Genomic DNA, 19,076 nt, shown 5'->3' on the forward strand with positions numbered 1-19,076 from the left:
AAAAAAAGAAAAAGAAAAGCTGCTGCTGTTTCTTTCTCTGCTTGTAGTGATGACAGGAGGGATGTGGGAATGGAGCTGCTGGGTTTGGGCTGAGACGGTCGGAGCCCCAGCTGCTGCGTGTGTCTGAAAGCACTTCCAGCACAGGGCACTTCCAGGTGGGAGCCTATCACACTGCTTTGCAGGGTGCGGGCAGCTCACCAGGAGAGGCACTAATTAATAATTATGTTCCTATTTCACCACAAAATCAAATTACGTCTCTCCCCACCCTGATGCGGGAGGCTTTTTCCCCCTCCTCAGCCATCCCCCCCCCGCTCTCACCCCGAGGGATAAATCCCACATGGTCTTATGCATAACAGGAGCTGGTCAGTCCCAGGGTCAGAGCCACAGTGCCGATGCCCAGCAGCTCTCAGCCCTAAAGCCAGGAGGGGTTGTTGCTATGGGAATGGAGCGGGGACTCGCAGAGAGCATCTGGAGCCTGTGTCTTTCCCTGTCCGAAGCAGCTGGATTTGTAGGGAAGCAAAACTAAAAGGAGGTGGCAGAGAGGAGACAGAGGCACAGCAAAATGCATGCATGTTAGAGGAGGGACCTTCCCAGAATGAGAGTACAGTGGGATACAGAAGAGCGGGGACACCAAACTGCCAGGCAGCGGTGGCTCGGCTTGGTAGGATAAACCTGATTTTCTGCTCCGCTTGACACTGGAAACAAGTCCAGTGAAAAGCCCTACAGTAGCAAGATGGGATCTGCCTCCTCAACTTACCGGCCCAAGTGTATTTATTTGGATATTGATGGAAGAATTCAAAAGGTACTTTTGCTGTTTTTCACGAAGTGGGGTCTCCGGACGGCGGCTGCGGGGCTGTGATCGCTGCACGACCCGTTTCTGTGCCGCGACTCAGACGCGCGTTTGCATCGAGAGCCGGTGCGGGCTCCAAATCCCTCTTTAAGGGGAAAAGGGGGGGGGGGGAATCTCGAATGCCTTCTGCTTTGTACACGGATGTTTATTTAAAGGGGAAGGGGAGGCTGGTAGCAGGGGAGGGCTGGGCGCTGCCAGCACTAACTCGCTGCCAGCTCTCCCTGCCGGCGTTGGGATTCCTGGGTTTCGCATCCCCGCTTCCTCTCCCGGAGCCGCGTCGCGACGTGTTTACAAAGTTTTGCCCGCGGCCAGGCTTTCCCCGCAGGCAGTGGGAGCCGGGAAAGCACCGGTTCCTTTGGAGACTGCCTTCCCGGAGGGTTTTGGCGACGGGCATTCTCTCAGGGCCGCGCCGAAGGGGCAGGCGGTGCCCGGTGGTGGTGCCGCCGCATCTCCGGGGGGCTGCGGGGTCCCCGCCGCCTCCGCCGGGTTGCTCCTGAAACGCCGATAAAACGTTAATTAAAACTTTCCCTGCCATTCGCCTGCCTTGTTTGGTTAACCACGGTTCACAGCGCAGGGGGAACTGCGGGAGAAAATGTGTTCTGGTTATAAAGCGAGAGCTCGCACGCTGCCGGGCTGTCAGCCCGCTGCTTTTAAAGAGAAACAATCCGCCGCCTCTGTGGGAGTCTTTTCTTCCTTTTTTTTTTTTTTTTTAAATTTGGTCAGCAATGCTTTGGCCACAAATCAAGTGCCTTTTCTGTAGCAGAGAGCTGCTGCGAGGCTCCCAGAGCGAGTAAACTCTGACTTTGAAAAAAAAATGCAAATCTCTCGTCTTCCTGCTCTAAATTTTCGTTTCATCCATCCTCGCCCTTAGTTTCTCCTTTAAAAAGGAAACAGCAAAGATGCCCTTTCTCTTCCTTCCCCTTTTGCTATGTGAGTGACCGCAGAAGTGAGCTTAAATAGCTGATACTCACAGTCCCATCCCACCGCGCACGCCTCCGTGTCCTACAGTCACTGCCCTGGAGACCTACCGCGACCGCCAAAGTCGCGTCCTCGGGAACCAGACCTTGGAGAATCCAAATCTGTGCCAGATTCCCCAGAGAAGGCTGTTCCTCTTCATCTGTCGTCTTCTGCCTCCGCGGGCTCGGCGGTGCCGGCTCTGCTGAGCTGAAGGCACCGATTCTCTTTCGCCAGGGCTTTAATGAATTGGTTGCCTGAAAGCCCCCCCCCGAAGAAAGGGTTGTATGGAGCTCCCTGATACCTGTACGGTTCAGTTTCCACAAAATGTTTCCACATTTTGAAAGGGTGGTGAGTGTTGCAGCAGATATCACTAAAGCATATTGTCGTCTACCCTGGTTTAAAAAAAAAAAAAAAAGGCAGCATTTCTCAAAGCAGCCTCTGGAGAGTACTTTTTGATACTAAAAACACAGAAGAGGCACAGTCACATGAGCAGGCAAATGCAAACTCGGGCGGTATTAAGGGGGTTTAAGCTCGATAAACGTTATCTGTTTCTTTTTGTCAGATGTAAAATTCCATCTGTGCAGTGTTTGGAAGGACTCCTGAAGTAAAAGTGCTGTGCAAATGGGGTTCACCCAGCGGTAAGCAGGGCATATCTCAGATTCTCCTGCCTCCTCAGTAACAACATCATTAGAAAGAAGCTGAAGGGGGGAGAAAAAAAAAAAAAAAAAAGCGACAGCCCTTAATCTTCCAAGGAATGCAGCATTGGAGGCTTCTAAAGGGAACTCATTAAATCAATGCTAAGCTCCTTGTCAACCAGTAACGGAGGTATGAGCTTCATTATAACAGCACTTGTTGAGCTTGAAAGGGCTCAGCTCCAGCTTGCAACTGGCCTGCTGGGCATCACAGTCGCGCAATAGGGCTGGGCGTCCTACCACGGCAATTATTACTGTGGTGGCAATTACTCACGTTGTAATTGCAGCGTTGTGTTCCCGCGGCCTCATCCTGAGTTTCTATCGGCGCGGCCGCGGGGATGTGCTGCTGACTTTGGGAGGAGCTGTTTCACCTCGGCACGGGGGTAAATGAAGGGACAAACCCGGCTCAGAAGAGCCACGCGGTGCCTCCCCCGGGGACCTGAGCGTTGCAGAGGAGCACTCTGGAAGTGGGGAATGGGGAGTGGGGAATTAAGCTAAGTAGGTTTGTGTGCTGGCAGGTCCACAGGGGCACGGCAGGGAGGGCAGAGGGACGCAGAGATTACGAAAGAAGAGTTTGCTGGCTTTGAAACCCTTCCCAGGAGTTAGGAGTGCCAGGAGGCACCATCAGCAGGGGTTGGGAGCAGGACCACACCAAGGCCAGCAGGTCCCAGAGGAAGAGCTGAGGTCCGTGTCTGCAAGGCCAGTGCCATGAACACCCGGGAGTCCAGTAGCCTCCTGCGGGAGGACGGTGGGAAGCTGGGAGGAGATGGAATTTCGTCCCAGTGCTGCTGTGCATCACTCCTACATCTTGCTGCGGAATCCCAGCCCTTACCTCCACAATTTCCTCAGCTCCCACCCTCTCCCCTTGTCCCCATCCTTCCTGTGCCCTCAAAGGCTCCCGGTTGTTTGTCACAGTTTGGTAAACTGGCCTTTCAGAGACATGACCAAAAATGGCCTTCACCAAGGCTGACCACAGGGTTGGGCTGTCCAGGGGGCAGAGTTGACTGAACATCTCCCCATGCTGGGGCACCAGGGGCTCTGCACTGGGAGGGACCTGAGGTGACCCACCCCAGCCCAGCTGACACCACCTGTGGCACCCCCACAGGCACTTGGGCTCGAGATCCCCAAAAGGGTGGCTTCGAGCAGCTGGTAGCTGTGTCCTGGTCAAGGGTTAGGGAATGGGGGTCTCCCATGGGAGAAGTGGAACCAAATACAGTAGGAAGCGGAGGGGATGGCCGTGCCAGGGCCGTGGGAGAGGGAAGATCAAAGACTTGGTGGTGTTACAGCTCTGCACAAACTGGCTTCAAAGAGGTCACTTGTTCTCAGGGCTGATTGAAAAATGAAATTACAGTGTAATGCATTTCCCATCCAGCACTTGCATAAGGGGATGCACACCTGGGGGAAACAAGTGCCGCTCAGTTTGTTTATTTTTAAAGAATCCTCTCTTCCAGGGACGGGCAGCAGTTCATTACCTGCCTGCCTGGACACACAAGTGCCCCTGGGGCTGAGCACACAGGGAAGCACATCCACGTCCCAATCCTGGCCTGCTACCAGGTGAAGGAGAAGACAGCAAGACAAGGGGAAGCCATGGCTGTATTTCATATAGGATGAGGTGATCTCTTATTTCCCTTCATAGTGTTATTGTTAACCCTTTGGCTGCGTTTTTTAAGAAAAATTCCCATTGAGTCTGTTTTGAATTAAAAATCCACCACTAAGAAAACGTTCCCCAGCTCGTGCCCAATCTTCTTTTCCATGAAGAAACTACAGGGAACGTTTTCTCTTGACCTTTGAGATTTAAATGGTAGCAGAACTGAACCAGCCAGTGGCCTCATTCTCAGCTGGGTGGCTTCCTGGCTCTCCTTTTCAAATGTCTCAGGGTAGTGGCTTTGCTTACAGAGTTGCAAGGAGTTCCTCTGAGAAAAATGCTTAATTCAAGAGGATTTCTGTTTCCAGTGACTTAATCAACATCATATTTGTAACAAGCATGGAAAATCAGAGGGGTACAGAGCCTGAACTAACCGGAAAAAAAGAAAAGGACCGCCGCCTTTGTCAAGGATTCCATGAAATCACCCTGTGGTATTTTCCGCTTCTTTGGAAAGCAAGTGAAGGATTTTGGGGCCATTTTTCTGGTTTCCTGAGTCATTCTGGATGTTTAACAGAAAAATATCCTTCTTTTTCTTTCTTGAAGGAGTTTATTGAGTTCAGGCTTTCTGGGTGTCTTACTGAGCTGAGCCATCCACATCCACTGTTCCTCTTGGAACTCAAGGAACAGAACGAGGCTCAGGCAGCGTTTCGGCGCCGTGGCCGTTGCATCAAAACCTCAGCGCGCAGGAATCGTTCCTGTCATGTGAGCTCTTCCTCTGACTTGGAGCAGCAGCATCTCTGGTATAAATGCCCAGACTCCAGCAAACCCAACCTATTTTTCCAAAGCTCCCCACGCTATTTTTAACACGCCCAACTGGATTGGGATGGAAAACAAAACGCAGAAGAAAAATAATGGTGTGGCGGTCCCGTCAAGGCGATGAAGTATTTTTGCATCCTGATGACTCTCCGAGCACGTGGACCCCTTGTCTTTTTGGACTGATGATTTGGGGGAACACTCTTTCATCTGCCAGCCATCCGAGGGGTGCTCCTGTTCATGGGCAGTCAGGACATGGACACACCTCTGGGTTCTCCTCTGTCCATCTGATTCTCACAAGTTTGTCCCGGGCAGTGACAAGTTGGTCCCAAATCCTACTTTAGCAGAGTGAGACATGTCTTCTGTGTGATCAAGGCCATGTTCTTACCGCTGGAAGGTCTCTGTAGGTGCTGGAGGGTACAAGGTAGCACAGACTGAGTCTGACCACTGGTCTGGCTAACCTTGGCTTTCTGGTTTTAGCTGGCCCTGGTGAATTCAAGGGGCCTGCTAGATGTTCTTGTTGTAAAAGAGCAGGAAATGAACAGCAGGCTCCTAAAACTCCAACACATTACAGCACATAAACACTTTAAGGAGTAAAAATGGCTCACAACTCTTTTAAAATAGTGAAAGATAATGTCAACCTTGGGGCCTCTCACTCTCCTACTTCTCCCTCTCCTCCCTCCCCAGAGGGGGCATTTGGGGGAACAAAACGTAATCCCAGCACAGCTCCATAATTCCAGGGGAGCTCCATAGTTCTTCCATACCCATCACCCAGAAAGGTTTCTTTACTTCTGTTTATCTCTCTGAAGTCACGCTCAGTCTAACATATTTATTACAGTTTGTGTTCACACTGGTCAAGGCAAAGGGGAAGTTTAACACTTTACTTGTAGGTGACTCTACCCATGAGTTTGGACAAGACAACCATAGCAACTTATGCTCCTCATATACAACTCTTCTGGCTCAGTACAAACAAGACAAAACCATTCTGTGTCTCTCACCTTTCTCATGAACTTAATTCTGCAACTGAAAGTTGGCCTGCTGCTGGTCTGTCTCCATACCTGCTTCTCCTTACTCTGGAAACAAGCATTGGCCTTCTAACAGTCCTACCTTATCAAGCACATTGCAGTGTGAGACTTTAATTATGAGAGCAGTTTTGAAAGGAACAGCCTAGCCTCACTCACATTTAGTGAGAACATTTGGTGCCAAAGAGTCCTTATTATCCAGTTTACAAAACATTTCAAGCCTAATGTGTTCATGTGCTGCAGGGTTAATTGCACTTAGTATTCCATTAGCAGCAAATGTGTGCCCTTTTTATGTTAAGGAAGGAACAGACTATAGGCATTTGTGTTATTTGTCAGAGGTTTAAATACTTTTATGGAATATTTTTATTTCTGCTGCGGAAAATAAGAAACTTTCAGCTTGGCCCCTCACCACCAGCCTTGCTGGTTCCTGGTTATATCCTGCCATTAGTTATTAGTTCTCAATATTAGGAATATGACCCTTAGTATAGTCAGGAGGTTGGATAAGTCTCTGTGAAATGTTGCCTCCCTTCTTCTATGAGCCCAAATGACTCCAAAAAGTAATGAGATCCTTCACTGCTCGTAGTGAAAGAGCCAACCTCTGCCATGCTGCCCCTCTCAGTGGGTGTCCAAAATTGTCCTGGGGTCACACATATATGAGCGTATCGTAGACAATTTTCCTTTCCTAGAAAGAGAAGAGCCTCTTTTCCCATATCTCTCTGTTCAAGGATGTTACAGGGAAGGAATTATGACTTACCACATGCCTCGGGATCCTGGTACGTCAGCTCTGTCTGGCAACTCCTGTTTCTTATTTTAGGGTGATGTATATAATTAGGAAACTGACTGGATTCACCCCAGTTATGCATCAGCCACAACCATCTCAAAGTTGGTGCTGACTGCTCCAAACTAGTCACGCAGGGTGCCCTGTAATCACTGGGGAGGCCGGTGGTGTCCCCAGGGGATGATACATCCTATCCTAAAAGTGGGTTTTGGGGACATGTGGGCTAATTTACGGTTTGAAAGTCATCCTCTTTCTCTGCTGGCAAGAGAGGGAGTCCAGCAGAGAGACACACACGAGCTGCTGTGCTTGTGGACGGTTAAAGTTACGTCACACAATTTCCCCCCAGAACGTCCCACTTGGGGGTCATGCTGGAATGAGCGTTGCGGAGCCGTGTCCTTACCCAAAGGTTAAGCGTGAATCAGCAGGATTACAGAGCTCCATCTGCTGAGAGCAGAACATCTACCACGGTTTCTCATCCTCTGGCAGAAAGCGGTGTCTGAGGCGCCCGCGGGACTTTCCATTTTTGCTCACACTCCCAGCTGAGGGTTCTCATGTTTTCTCCCCCACACATGTACATGCACACATGCATCGGTTTTCTGATCTTCTCTTGGAGAAGCTGCCACTGCATCAAACAGATGGTGATTCTGGCAGACTATTTTTAATACCGCCCAACATTCGAAGCTCGGATAAATGAGTGGTTTTCTGAGTATCAGCTGTTAATTAGTGCAAGAAATATAGAAGAGAGACAGATAATTTGGGTACAGTTGGGCTCATGTTGTGTTTGTATCTGAATTCAAAGAATGAGAAACCTGGAAGATGTTTAGATATGGGATTTTAGGTAAGGCTTCTGCTGGATGTTGGGGGCTACAACTGATAGGTCATTTGTCGATATTTTTTGGGGAAGACCTATTTGTCTACATGTCTGGAAGTATTGATTCCTTCCCGTGATTCTTACAGAGTGGTATCTGAAACTTCTGGATCCTGCTTCACTTTGATATGGAGAACAAAGACCACTGGAGAGACAGGGAAAAATCACAGTGAAAAATTTCACATCAGCCTTTTGCCTTCGCAGTTCATAAACCCTCCGTGAAAGCTGCTCTTACAGAACCAGCAGCAATTTTCACAGTCCACACAAGATACATAACTTTTTTTTTTTACCAGAATCTTTCCTGACACGCTATCCCCCAGTCTCATTAGTGAAAGATTATAATTTAGGTGGTTTCAACCCTGCAGTTTCGTCCCTGACTCTGAACATTGCTCATTGAGCTGAATTGAAGACATCCCCAAGTGCTCTCAAGTCTTGAACACGGCAGGCTGAAACCAGCAAAAACAACTAGAACTTGAAACTGAGGGCACTCTGGCTTCAAAAATGTTTCTGCATTATTTATTTAGGAATTTTACTGGGGTAAAAAAAAAAAAAAATCAAACAGGAGTTAAATTCTTGGAACAAAACCCAATTACTGACAAGAGATCAGAACAGGATAACATTGAGGACAGGGTTTGCTGTTTACAGAGAGGATTAGCTGTTCTGAGGATCAAATATAGAACAGAAATTGGATTTGTAAGCTGTGTTTTTACCCATCCTATCTGAAAGCAAAATACAATGTGATTAGTTGTAAACTGCAGATCATGTGTACAGTGGTCCCTTAGTAATATCTCCATCACAGTCCTTAATCTGAACTGCCTCTTTGAGTGGGAAAGCCAGCCAGAGTACCAAGGCTCTTAATCCCTACTCTTCCTGAGAGAGGTTTTTAAATCCTCCTAGAGCAGAGGTGGATACTACGGATTAAGAGAAAATGGCTCCTTATTTCAGAAGAAAACGTTTCAAAAAATGCAGAGCTGTCTCCAGGAAGGAAACCAGTCCCACAGAAGTGAACTCCAGGCCAGGAACCAGGCATCCCCATCGAGCCACTCTGTCCTACTTTGCAGTCACTGCATGCTTCATCAAAATATTATTTCCACTCCAAAAAGCCTCAGTTATTATTCATTCTGCTTTGCCCCCATTTGCGTCACGTTACGTTCCCAGGCAGACAGACAGCATTCCCCACTTAAATCAAATGGCTGATCCTCGGTCTTGATGGGGACTTATTGAAACAAAGAAGTTAAACATTCAGAGAGGACTGGTTTTCCTACTGATTTTTTTTCTACATGTGGTAGAACCATAGGATGGTTTGGGTTGGAAGGGTCCTTTAAAAGTCATCTAGTTCAACCCCCCTGCCGTGATCAGGGGCGTCTCCAACTAGATCAGGTCCCTCAGAGTCCCACCCCAACCTGGCCTCGAATGTTTTCAGGGATGGGGCATCCAACCACCTCAGGAGTTTTGCTAACAGTAACAAGGAGAGAAATATGGTACCATGGCAACTCTCAAACAGGGGAAACAAATTGTTTGCAGATGCTGCATCACTTTTGAGGAATACATCCTTTTCCTCCTGGCACAAATCCAAGGGAAACGCAATTAACAGGGTTTATATGTGGCTGATTTTCTTCATGGCATTTAGTCATCAATCTGCAGGCTGAAGCAGAGGCCTCTGCTTCCCTTTCCCAGGCGATGTAACACTGCTGTCACTCTGCTTAGACATGATTTTGGCTCTGCTTCTGCTTTCAGAAATGACACTGGCAACTGAGAGTCTCGTGTTGACTGGTCTTGCAGCAGACTCATACCACCAGGCAATATTGTCTGTGTCCACTCTTTTTCCTGGGAGGGGACTCAGGAGGTTCAGCCCTGGCTTTTTTGGGCTGTGATAACCAGCACTTTTTTGATGTGTATTATGAGGAAACCTGGAATTTCCTTATAGGAAACTCTACATATGCATGATCTTAGCTCACTGCCACAGCTGGAGAAACTGCCGTGGTCTCCTGTCTTTGGCCTCAGTCCTGTCCTAAGCAGGGATCCCTTCCAGCACCAGGCACTAATGCAGGGAATGAGACACATTTCAGCAAGTGGCTTCTCGCCCAGCATAGGAGCAGGGTCCTGAGCAAGACCCTGACTGTGGGTCAGAGACAGCTGACACAGATCTGAAGGGAGATGAAGTTCCTCAGTGCTGACTGTGGGTCTGGATCAGACCCACAAATGGAAACCTGTCATCACAGAGACCCAGAGGCTGAACAGGAACAGCTTTAGGACACCTTCCAGAGCAAGGACATCTTCACAGGACTGGGTGAGATGCTCTCCTCAGCAGCTTGTGCCACCAGGGCTGCCTGTCCTCAAAGCTGCAGGTCAGCCATCTGCAGGTCACGGGGAAAAACCACGTGTCCCAGATGGCTGAAGCGTGGCCAAGTGTCCCTGTGTTGCCTTCATGTTGCTGATGTCCCTGCAATGATAATGGACTCCAGGCAGATAGGATTCCTATACTGTGCTGGAGCCATCAATAGTACACGGTACTGCCCTCCCATCTCTCTGAAATGCATCCCAATTGTATTCCGTCAGCACAACTGGCATCGACTTTGTTGGGAACATGAACCTGTGGACAATAACAGGGACAATTGCATATTGCTGGGAAACATCTGAGGCTGGCTGCTGTGTTTTAGAACAGAAGGGAGACGGTCAGAAAAGCTCAGCGGGCTGCAATAGAAGAAAACTTTAAATGGCATGTGCTTTTTGATTAAAAAAAAAGCAGGCAGCTGAGGACAACCATCCTGAGATGGGTATCAAAAGGCAGTGGGTGATTCACAAATCCACTTGTAGCAAACTTCAGTAAAAGTGCCAAGTATGGAGAGCTGTAAATCACGTACAGAGGTAGCTCGTGATCTGGTATCAGTCTTTGTTTTGCTTCCCACTCTTTCACTACTACATGGAGTAAAAGGAAACATCAAAATTCATCCTCATCCTGAAATCTTCTACTGCTTTCTATGCATCAGGTCAGGCCAGTTTTCTTACCTTTAATGTTTTATCTTCTCTTATCTGTCCTGGTCAATAATAATTGATTTCCAGGATAAGGAACCTCAACACCTGAAATAGCACTCCTGCCACATCACAAGCCTTTACCTTCTTTTCAGCTGCAATTAACATCGTCTGCTCAGTTACTGCATGTACCAGTTGTTGTTCTCTCCAGTGTTCTGTCAGCCAGTTTTAGCAGCTCTCAGTCTGGCAGGATGCTGTGTTCTGCCAGAGCTGGATTTCAGCCCCATCTGAACTCGACTGGCAATGTTTTACTGCTTTGATTGCTGCTGAAGTTTAATCACCAAGGGTCAATCACTGGCTGACACAGACTTTTAAAACACACCCATTTCCCGAGCAGCAGTTGCTATCTACCTCAGCAATCAAGTGCCTTCATGTTTGATAGAGGTTCTGCCTGGAGTAACCTCATCCGGGTCAGAAAACAGGGAAGGTGGGTGTGAGCGTACGGATGGGTCATGGCAACCTCTGGAACTGACCTTTACCATCCTCTTCTCTAGCACAAAACCCCTGGTGCTTCACTCAGGAGTAGGAGGGCTCCTCACACCAGTGAAAACTGAGGGCTGAAGCTTTGCTGAAGTGTCAGTGCATTTCCAGGACTAACCAGCCTGCCCAAATCCCACCACGTTGTCCCAGGTCTCCCGGTGCTTCAGGCTTGTGATGCCCCAAGCTCTGAGCAGGCATTTGTAGCCCCTCACTGGCAGAGCATCCTGTGGGCTTTCCCATGGCTTTCCCATTGCCAGTGGCAGAGTTTTGGTCCTCGCCATGTGACCCCTCCAGGTCAGGGATTTCCCCTGGTGTCCGAAAAGCACCTCAGAGAAGGCATATTCCTACAATCTAGGAATTAATGCACTCGAAGGCCAAGGCTGCTGGAGCGAGGCTGCAGGCTCAATTACCTCCTGGCACCTACACCTTCTGGGAGAGTCTTTAATTAGATGATGACATGTTATTTTTCCAGCATGATCCTCACCTCGCTGAATTTACAGGGCCTGCTCGATGCGGGGAGAGAGGCCACAGCCCCCACTTCGGGCAGCCCCCCTTCCTGCAGCCCCTGCCTTCTCCCAGAAGTCATCCCAGGTGACACATTCCTCATTTTCTGGGTCACCAGCCTCAAGGCTGATCTGTGGGCATGCACATCCCTCGTATCTGTGTTGATTGGCAGTAGAAACCATGAGAATATGGGATGCTACAGGTGGTTGCAGGGGGTGGAAAATCTCATTTCCAGCAAGGCACTTGCAAGGAGAGGAGAGTTTTGACCTTGATCTCCCTGTGCCTCAGATCTCATCTGCAAAATACCACAGTCTTGCTCCTCCTGAGTTTTGCCATAAGGCCTCCACAGGTCCCTTTTGAGCTGCTGCATCCTGAACCCTGAACAGTTCCTGACCCCTGAACTGTGTCACTCTTTTTTCTTGTGGGATGTAAAAGGGAAACTGCCCCTCTCCACACCACTGCTGCCCCACTGCAAGCCCCTGCAGCCATCCCAGTAACACCAGCAGCCCCAGACCGACCATCCCCAGTGCTCTCTGCTGTTCCTGGCTCTGGGAAGGTGAGCTGGACCCAGCTACAATGAGGCACTTGATTTCCACATCGAGTTCAAAGCCTCCACCACAGTCACCCACACAGTGAGTTTTCTCTGAGAAGAAGAGACCCAACACTGGCAGAAGCATTAAAACTCAATCCTATATTGTTAAGCCTGCAGTTTCTTTTTATTCCACCCATGCTTGCTTTTTCCACTGGTGGTACTTTCTGATGGCTACTTTTCCCCCAATACTTCCACTGAGAACAAGACTTTTGGTTTAGAGTGTTGAAAGATTTGATAGTGCACTGTGTACCCACAGGGGACACAAGAGTTTGGAGTGAAAGCAACCTCAGGGACCTTGGTCAGTGGAGCTCAGATATCCTACAACCACTTATTTATTGGAACAGGAGACTCCTCGTGCAGAGCGCTGCTGTTGAATTCCTGAGAGTTTTCTTTCAGAGGCAGAATGCTGTCTCTGAATCCAAAGAGAAATCAAATTAGGACTCCTGGGTTACATTTCTGGCCTGCCACTTAGCCATGGTAAAGTACTGGGCAAGTCATTTAACATAAACAACCTGCAGATTACAGAGCTGAAACATTGCACGTGGGTGCAGTGAGGCTGATGAGAAGCACCACAATGGTATTATTAAGGTGCTTTCTGCACCCCACCTGCAGAAGAGATTCTCAGACAGGGAGGAAACATCACCTAGATGTCCTGATGGATGCAGGAATCTTGGGAAAAAATGTTGGCATTGGAACGGGTCACTGAAGGCCGTGTTGCAATGGGATCAGGGGGATGTTGTGCTCCTTAGATGCACTGCTCAGTCTGCTCTGCACAGGGGCTGCCTGTGAAGGGTGGTGGGGATGAAGAGGTGTTTGTGGGATGGGAAGGTAAGAGTGGCAAATTTTGTAATTCCAGGTCTGAGCTCCGACCTAGCAGCGGGAACAATAAAACCTGACAGTCGGCGGGAAATCTGGCACAGGCTGGGGGTAAAAACCCTCTGCTGAGTATACAGCTAGTATGTACTGGTGTAGCCCAAAGCAGTGCCCTTTTCTGACATCCAAGGACCTCCCCAAATCAAGGCTGTTTTATTCCTAAATCTGGGCTCTTACATCCTGAAATTTACAGTTGTTATCACCCCCAGCAGTACTGCGTTATCAGAAACCTTTTTGCTCTCAGTTCACTGTTCATTATTCATTCAGCAGTTCATTATTGCTCTACTTCTGAACAGCAATTAGGCCTCCAGGGCTTGCTTGCTTTATCGAAATAGACACAGGTATTAAAACAGGAGTAGAGAAATATTCCAGCTCACGAGTCAAATCAGATAATTGAAATCACGGAACGTGCCTTAAAATTAGCCGAGTTCACGCCTGAATAGAGCTCGTATCTCACTGGGAACTAATCGTTCTTTCTCTTCATCTTCCTTTTTCCCCCTGCTGCTGTCCCGTTTGGAAGGTGATCTTTAGTAAATACTGCAACTCCAAAGACATCATGGACCTCTGCTGCATTGCAACAGGGTTACCGAGGTAGGTCTGACTTCTCATTTGTGACATTCATTTCACTTCTGCTTCTTTACTACTGGGAACAATTTAAAGATAGGCCCCCAAATGATTTATTTAGCTGCTATTCAGGCTTCTCTCTCCTTCCAGTCTACTGCAAGAAGAAACTGGGACAATCCAGGAAAGTGTGGAAGCTCTGGCAGGGCTTTGGGCCACTTCAGTGCTGGCTGTGCTTGAGGAACAGAGTGGAACAGAGTCGGACAGAGGAGATGTAATCTAAAATAATAAAACCAAGTGCAGAAGCTCAGCCCGAAGTACACAGAGGCTGTGGACACCTGTGCCAGTTATACCTCAGCACTACATATTTATCCATATAGAGTGAAATTCAGCCATATGTTTAGAACCTGTTTTTCAGGGCAAAATTTGGGGCCAGTGAGAATCATTGCCACTAGGTGACAAGCTTTCTATTTAGATGTAGTGCAATCTAATCACAGGTATGGGACAATCAAAGGCGAAGTACCCCAGCAGAACCATTTTATTGAACATAAATATCCCCATATACATTGCCCAGGGCAACTATTTCCTAATTTATGTGGTCCTGCAAAGTCCACGTATCCCTCCCTCCTGCTGTAATTTCCTGTAGGGTTTGTTTCTCTTACCTTCATGCTAGAGAGCAGCATCCAGCTGAGACCTGGTGTTGAGAGGGATCCAGGATCACATGTGGTTGTGTGGGAGTGGGAGAGGCTGGCGTGTGGTGGAGGGTGGCACAGTGTAGCATCCATCCCCTTCTGCACCACCTGTCCAGGGCAGTGGAACAGGGGGAGGGAAGCCCCCTAGTCACCTCTAGAATCACGGGTTTATTGCATGACTCCATCTCTGAGGATTTAAAGATAAAATTGTCTGTATTGACTCAGAATTTGCATAAGTTGCTGGACAGAATTAATGCCCTTTGCTGATTATTCTGATTATTTCCTTCCATTTGACATTAGAGAGGTTAATAACTCTCATTTGCCTATCATGTCAAATATTTCTGCTCCATCACCCAGGAATCTTTGTTTAGCTGTTTTAGTTATTCATGATCAGGGTGTTCACTGCATATTTGGCATTTTATTTTTCACTAGAAGGTTTCCAAAGGACTGTGCATTTTCAGTCAGGCTCCTGGAGCCAAAGTAAACCTGCAAGGTTTACATCTGAGCCTATGAGATCACACTTAGCGCAGTATTGAAAAAAAAAACCCAATCAAGACACCATATTCAATAAGACATTTGTTTTGTTTGTTTTGGTAAAAGAGTAACTAAATAACTTGAAGGCGTTCATGGCACCAATAGTCATTTGCACAATGTGAGTCAATACATAGCTGCTGAGTCAATGTATCAGAAAACTCAGCTTTTTCACAGAAATTGTTAGTCAGTGAGTCAACAGAATAAATGAGTTTTCAGGGAGCAAAGCCTGCTCTGAGATCAAAGATGATCATGCATTACATTTTACCAGAAACATCTCTGGTAACTTAAGTGGTTGAAGCATCAAGCCTGCCCTGTCCTGTGCTTTGGCTCTTTTAGCACTGAGATAACACGAATCCCAGACAGTTCCAGGCCAGGGAGAGGATTTCAGCCAGCATTTCTAGGTCAAACAATCCTCTTTGGAACGTGCTTTTCAGGAACACGACCATCTCCCTTTTGACGGCGGACAACTGCATGGTGTCCATCGATCCGACGATGCCTGCGAACACAGAGAGGTAAATCCTGCTGCCACCTGCTCTACAAAACCTGGGACAAGCCCAAGGGAAGGGGGGTGGTCACCTGCAGATGCCTTTTATGTGCAGTGGGAGGTGAGCAACTCCCTGGAGGGAGAGGGATGACAGTAAGAAATGCGTGCTGGCCCCCAACACTAATGCCTGCTGGTTTTGAAGAGTTTTACTTGCTTTTAAAGTAGGAGTATTTGAGGCCAAAATACTGCTTTCAAGTAATAAATGTGGAACATCTTTTGCCATCCCTCCCTGTTTGCTGTCAGGGCTCTGAGCTCCTTTGTTCCCCCCACCCTTTATTGCTCTGCTAGGGCACAACCAGGGGGTTACTTGGAAAGCGAAGTCCAAGCCTTTGATGGGTTTAGCCCATGCTGGCTTTGGCCCTTCCCATCTCCAAAATCCCTTTCTCTTTCTTTTTCTTTGGTTTCTGTTGCTTGTACAGCCTGGCACTTTCAGTTTCACACTGACTGCTGGCAGTTTTTACTCCTTCATTATTTGTTTCATTATTGTTTGTCACTGCCATTACTCTCACCGATACCGTGTGGTGGAGCCCCAGCAGTTGGGAGGGAGCTGAATTCGCAGGCTGAATTCTGTGAGAACACAGAGCAAAAAGATGATCCCCACCACTGGGGCTCCCTTCTGACCTGCCAGATTTCCTCGCCATCTCGGCCCACAAGCTGTCAAGGCTTGCCAAAGAGGAGGCATTTTTGCCGTGTCCGCTGCATGGTCATACAGCACAAGAAAGATCTCTCTGCCTCTAGCAAATCAGAGGGATGTATGTCCAGAGAAAGTGGCCGAAATACAAACTGCATTTTGAGTGCTGCTAACATCAACCCTCTTTGACCCTTCCAGGTCTCCTTACAAAGTGATCCCTGTTGCCACCGAGCAGCTCACAGGTAAAACAACCCTTTTGTGCTTAGTTTACTAAAGCCGAATTTGTGAACATTTGGGCGTGGAAATTACGTGGCTATGATGGAAGGAAGAAAGGTGACGATGTCGTGGTTGTGGCTACAGCAGAATAAAGGTCATTTGATCACAGTGTTTTGGAGGGAAGCTTAAAAAATGCCCCTAGATTTCAAGGAATTTGAGGATGAGGTGAATGGCTGAGGTCCGGGGGACTTTCCCCATGCCTGGCCCTGGTCTGACTCATCACTCCTGATGCCCTTGGAAAAGTCTTGCATGGAGCAGTGGGGTTTTTTTTTTAGGCAACACAGACAATATGTGAAAGCCTGTCCTGCAGTGTTTTGTGAAACTTGTTCATCTCTCATCAAAGCTCTGCTGGAAAGCTGAGCACAACCTTTGAACCCCGTGTTATTTCCAAATGGGTGAGGAGAGAACATAATTTCTGCGGTGGGCACAGTAGCTCTAAGTGTGATAAATATTTAAATACACCTGACAAGATTAAAGAACGCCTGGGTGAAAGAACACATCTGGAACACATTCTTCAGCCACAGCACTGTTGTACTCCACAGGCAGGACTGAAATGGTGCTTTTGCCATTCCTCCTTGCCTGCCAGTGTCATGCTCAGGCCTGTAGCTCTCAGACACTGCAGCAGGACATTTGGTTGGGGCAATTCTTATCAAGCATCTGGCTTGTGGTTTTGCTCCTCCGTGCAGCTGCAGCATCTTCTGCCACTCACATCAGTGCAGCCTGGGCAGGAGCCTGAGCCTGTGCACTGTGGAGGGACAGGGAATAGCTGCTGAGGCAGGGACTGCAGGAGAGTAAGAGATGTCAGCTGAGGACACTGTTTGGAGCAGTAAAATGGGAAGATAGGAGAGGCAGAGGGCAAGAGGTTAAGATTATCTTGGAAACACAGCGTGCACAGAAAGAACAAGAGTGAGACAGAAAGCCTGGGGCTGGAAAAAGTAGTTTGCAGGAACGGGTGAGTCTGCTGGGACAGGGGTGATGCAGTTCTGTTGGTCCCACCTCATCATCCCCCTTACGCTAATTGCAAGTCCCACCTCTTCTTCTTGCTTAGGCTCCTGGATTATGTAAGGAAATGTCTCACAGCGCTGCCTTCTTTTAGATGGGGAGGCACAGGGAACCAAAGCCACTCCATGGGACATCCACGGTGGCAGAAACATCTGTAGGGAAATGGGCACAGCAAGGCAGTGTAGGAGGATTTGGGGGAGACAGGGAGGCAACAGCGGGGAGCCTGTGCATGCAGAGAACAAAGGCAGATGGAGAGCAAGAAGAACAAAGAGGCTGTGAAAGAGCCACAGTGAGATTTGTGACAAGCCACGTGCAGGTCCCATGTCAGTGATTGCCGCCCTTGCCAGAAGGAGGTAGTCAAAGCCAAGGGACACACATGGCTGCCAAGGGAAAAGAAGCTGTCTCCTCAACTGTTTCCTTGTTGTGACAAACTCTGCTGGAACAGCATCACTCTTCTGGTCCAGGAGTGCAGTTGTTTGCATTATCAGATCAGAAAAGGTGGGGTGGGCCACGTGTTCCCTGTGTGCCAGCTGGTGTGGGTAACCAGTAGCCATTTGCCCCAAGACAAAGACCAGCAAATAGGGCCAGCATGGCTCTACCAGGGAATGCTACTGTGTTATACCTGCTGGGAAGCTGATTGAAGGGATTTCTTGAAAATCTTCTTTTTTTTTTTTCTTTATTCCCCAAACACGAAGCTAACCCTATATTTTTATAAGACCGCATGTAACTTTTCTCACTCTCCCAAGGCCCTCATTCTTCATCCCCAGCTGACAGCACATGGCTCTGCTTTGTGCAGAACATAGCTCACTGTGTCAGAGGGATCTGTCTTCCCTCTCTGCATTTTATAAAACAGGGATTTCCAAAGATCTAAGCTGAAAAGGGCAAGAAAAATTCTGGACACAGGTTGCCAAAGCATAAGACAGAATCTGCTGTGGAAAGGGGATGAAAGTTGAACTGAGTGTGATGGAACTAATGTTCCTTGGTATCTGTTTCTCTTTCACATGGGTTGTCATTAATCTTAAGCATTCCTGACATTTTGCTGAGAGTAGGAAGAATAAACAGAGTGGGAAATCGTTCCTCTTCATTAAAAGAAAAAAAAACCCAGCTCTGTTCTAGTCTTCACTTCTTAAACAGCTCTGCCTGTGTGATTCTGCTTCCCAAAGCAGCTCATCCAAATACATGCCAAAAAGGGGGTCACCCCAATTTTCACGGCGGTGGGAGGCAATGCACCTCTTTTCATCAGTCTCCCAGGCAGCTGGAGAAGAACGACACACACTTCAGCAGAACAAAGACTGTAAAAGGTGGGACTGGAAAATATGATCCTTTGGGAGGAAAATATAAGCAGTGGCTTTCATCCAGCAGAGGAGATATCCACTGGAGTCCTGCTAAGAAACCATTCTTCATTTCCTGGCCACAGTCATGGGAGACGGTTGGAAACAAGAAAATTATGATTCCAGTGAGGGTTGGATGCAGCAGCAATTGCTGCATCAGGGGTCAGCTGTCTGCGAGGCAAAGGCAAAGGCTGAGCTGCTCTGAGCCTGTGGGACTGTTGCATCACGTGTTGTCCCTCCTCCTGTGGCCCTGGACCAGAAGGCACATGGCTCGTCCAAGCAGAGCATCACACCCCCGGTGCCAAACCCTTCCTTCTCTCTGGGGTGTTAAAACTCCCAAGCCCGTTGAGCTGGCATCCTCTCCCTCCTGACGGCAGAAGGGCTCTGGTCTGTGTCCTCGTGGTGGAACTGGCTCAAAACTCACAACCAAATGGCTGTGTTGTCACTCTAATTAGCAG

At 48.3% G+C, this 19,076-nt stretch overlaps 1 protein-coding gene across 1 annotated transcript in view; it reads left to right on the forward strand.

Annotated features, from left to right (window-relative positions):
• Positions 1 to 733: 733 nt before the first annotated feature.
• The window catches only part of PDE9A (phosphodiesterase 9A), a 48,575-nt gene continuing 30,232 nt past the window's right edge, over positions 734 to 19,076 (forward strand). Inside the window, exons 1-4 of the mRNA XM_027895312.1 lie at positions 734 to 802; positions 13,568 to 13,638; positions 15,269 to 15,346; positions 16,208 to 16,251. Of these exons, the coding sequence (XP_027751113.1) occupies positions 734 to 802; positions 13,568 to 13,638; positions 15,269 to 15,346; positions 16,208 to 16,251 (262 nt within the window). The remainder of the gene's footprint in view (positions 803 to 13,567; positions 13,639 to 15,268; positions 15,347 to 16,207; positions 16,252 to 19,076) is intronic.

Source organism: Empidonax traillii, unplaced genomic scaffold (genome assembly GCF_003031625.1).
Source record: "Empidonax traillii isolate 1590-97213 ecotype Southwest subspecies unplaced genomic scaffold, ASM303162v1 scaffold1:size7828297, whole genome shotgun sequence".
NCBI classification, from domain to species: Eukaryota; Metazoa; Chordata; class Aves; order Passeriformes; family Tyrannidae; genus Empidonax; species Empidonax traillii.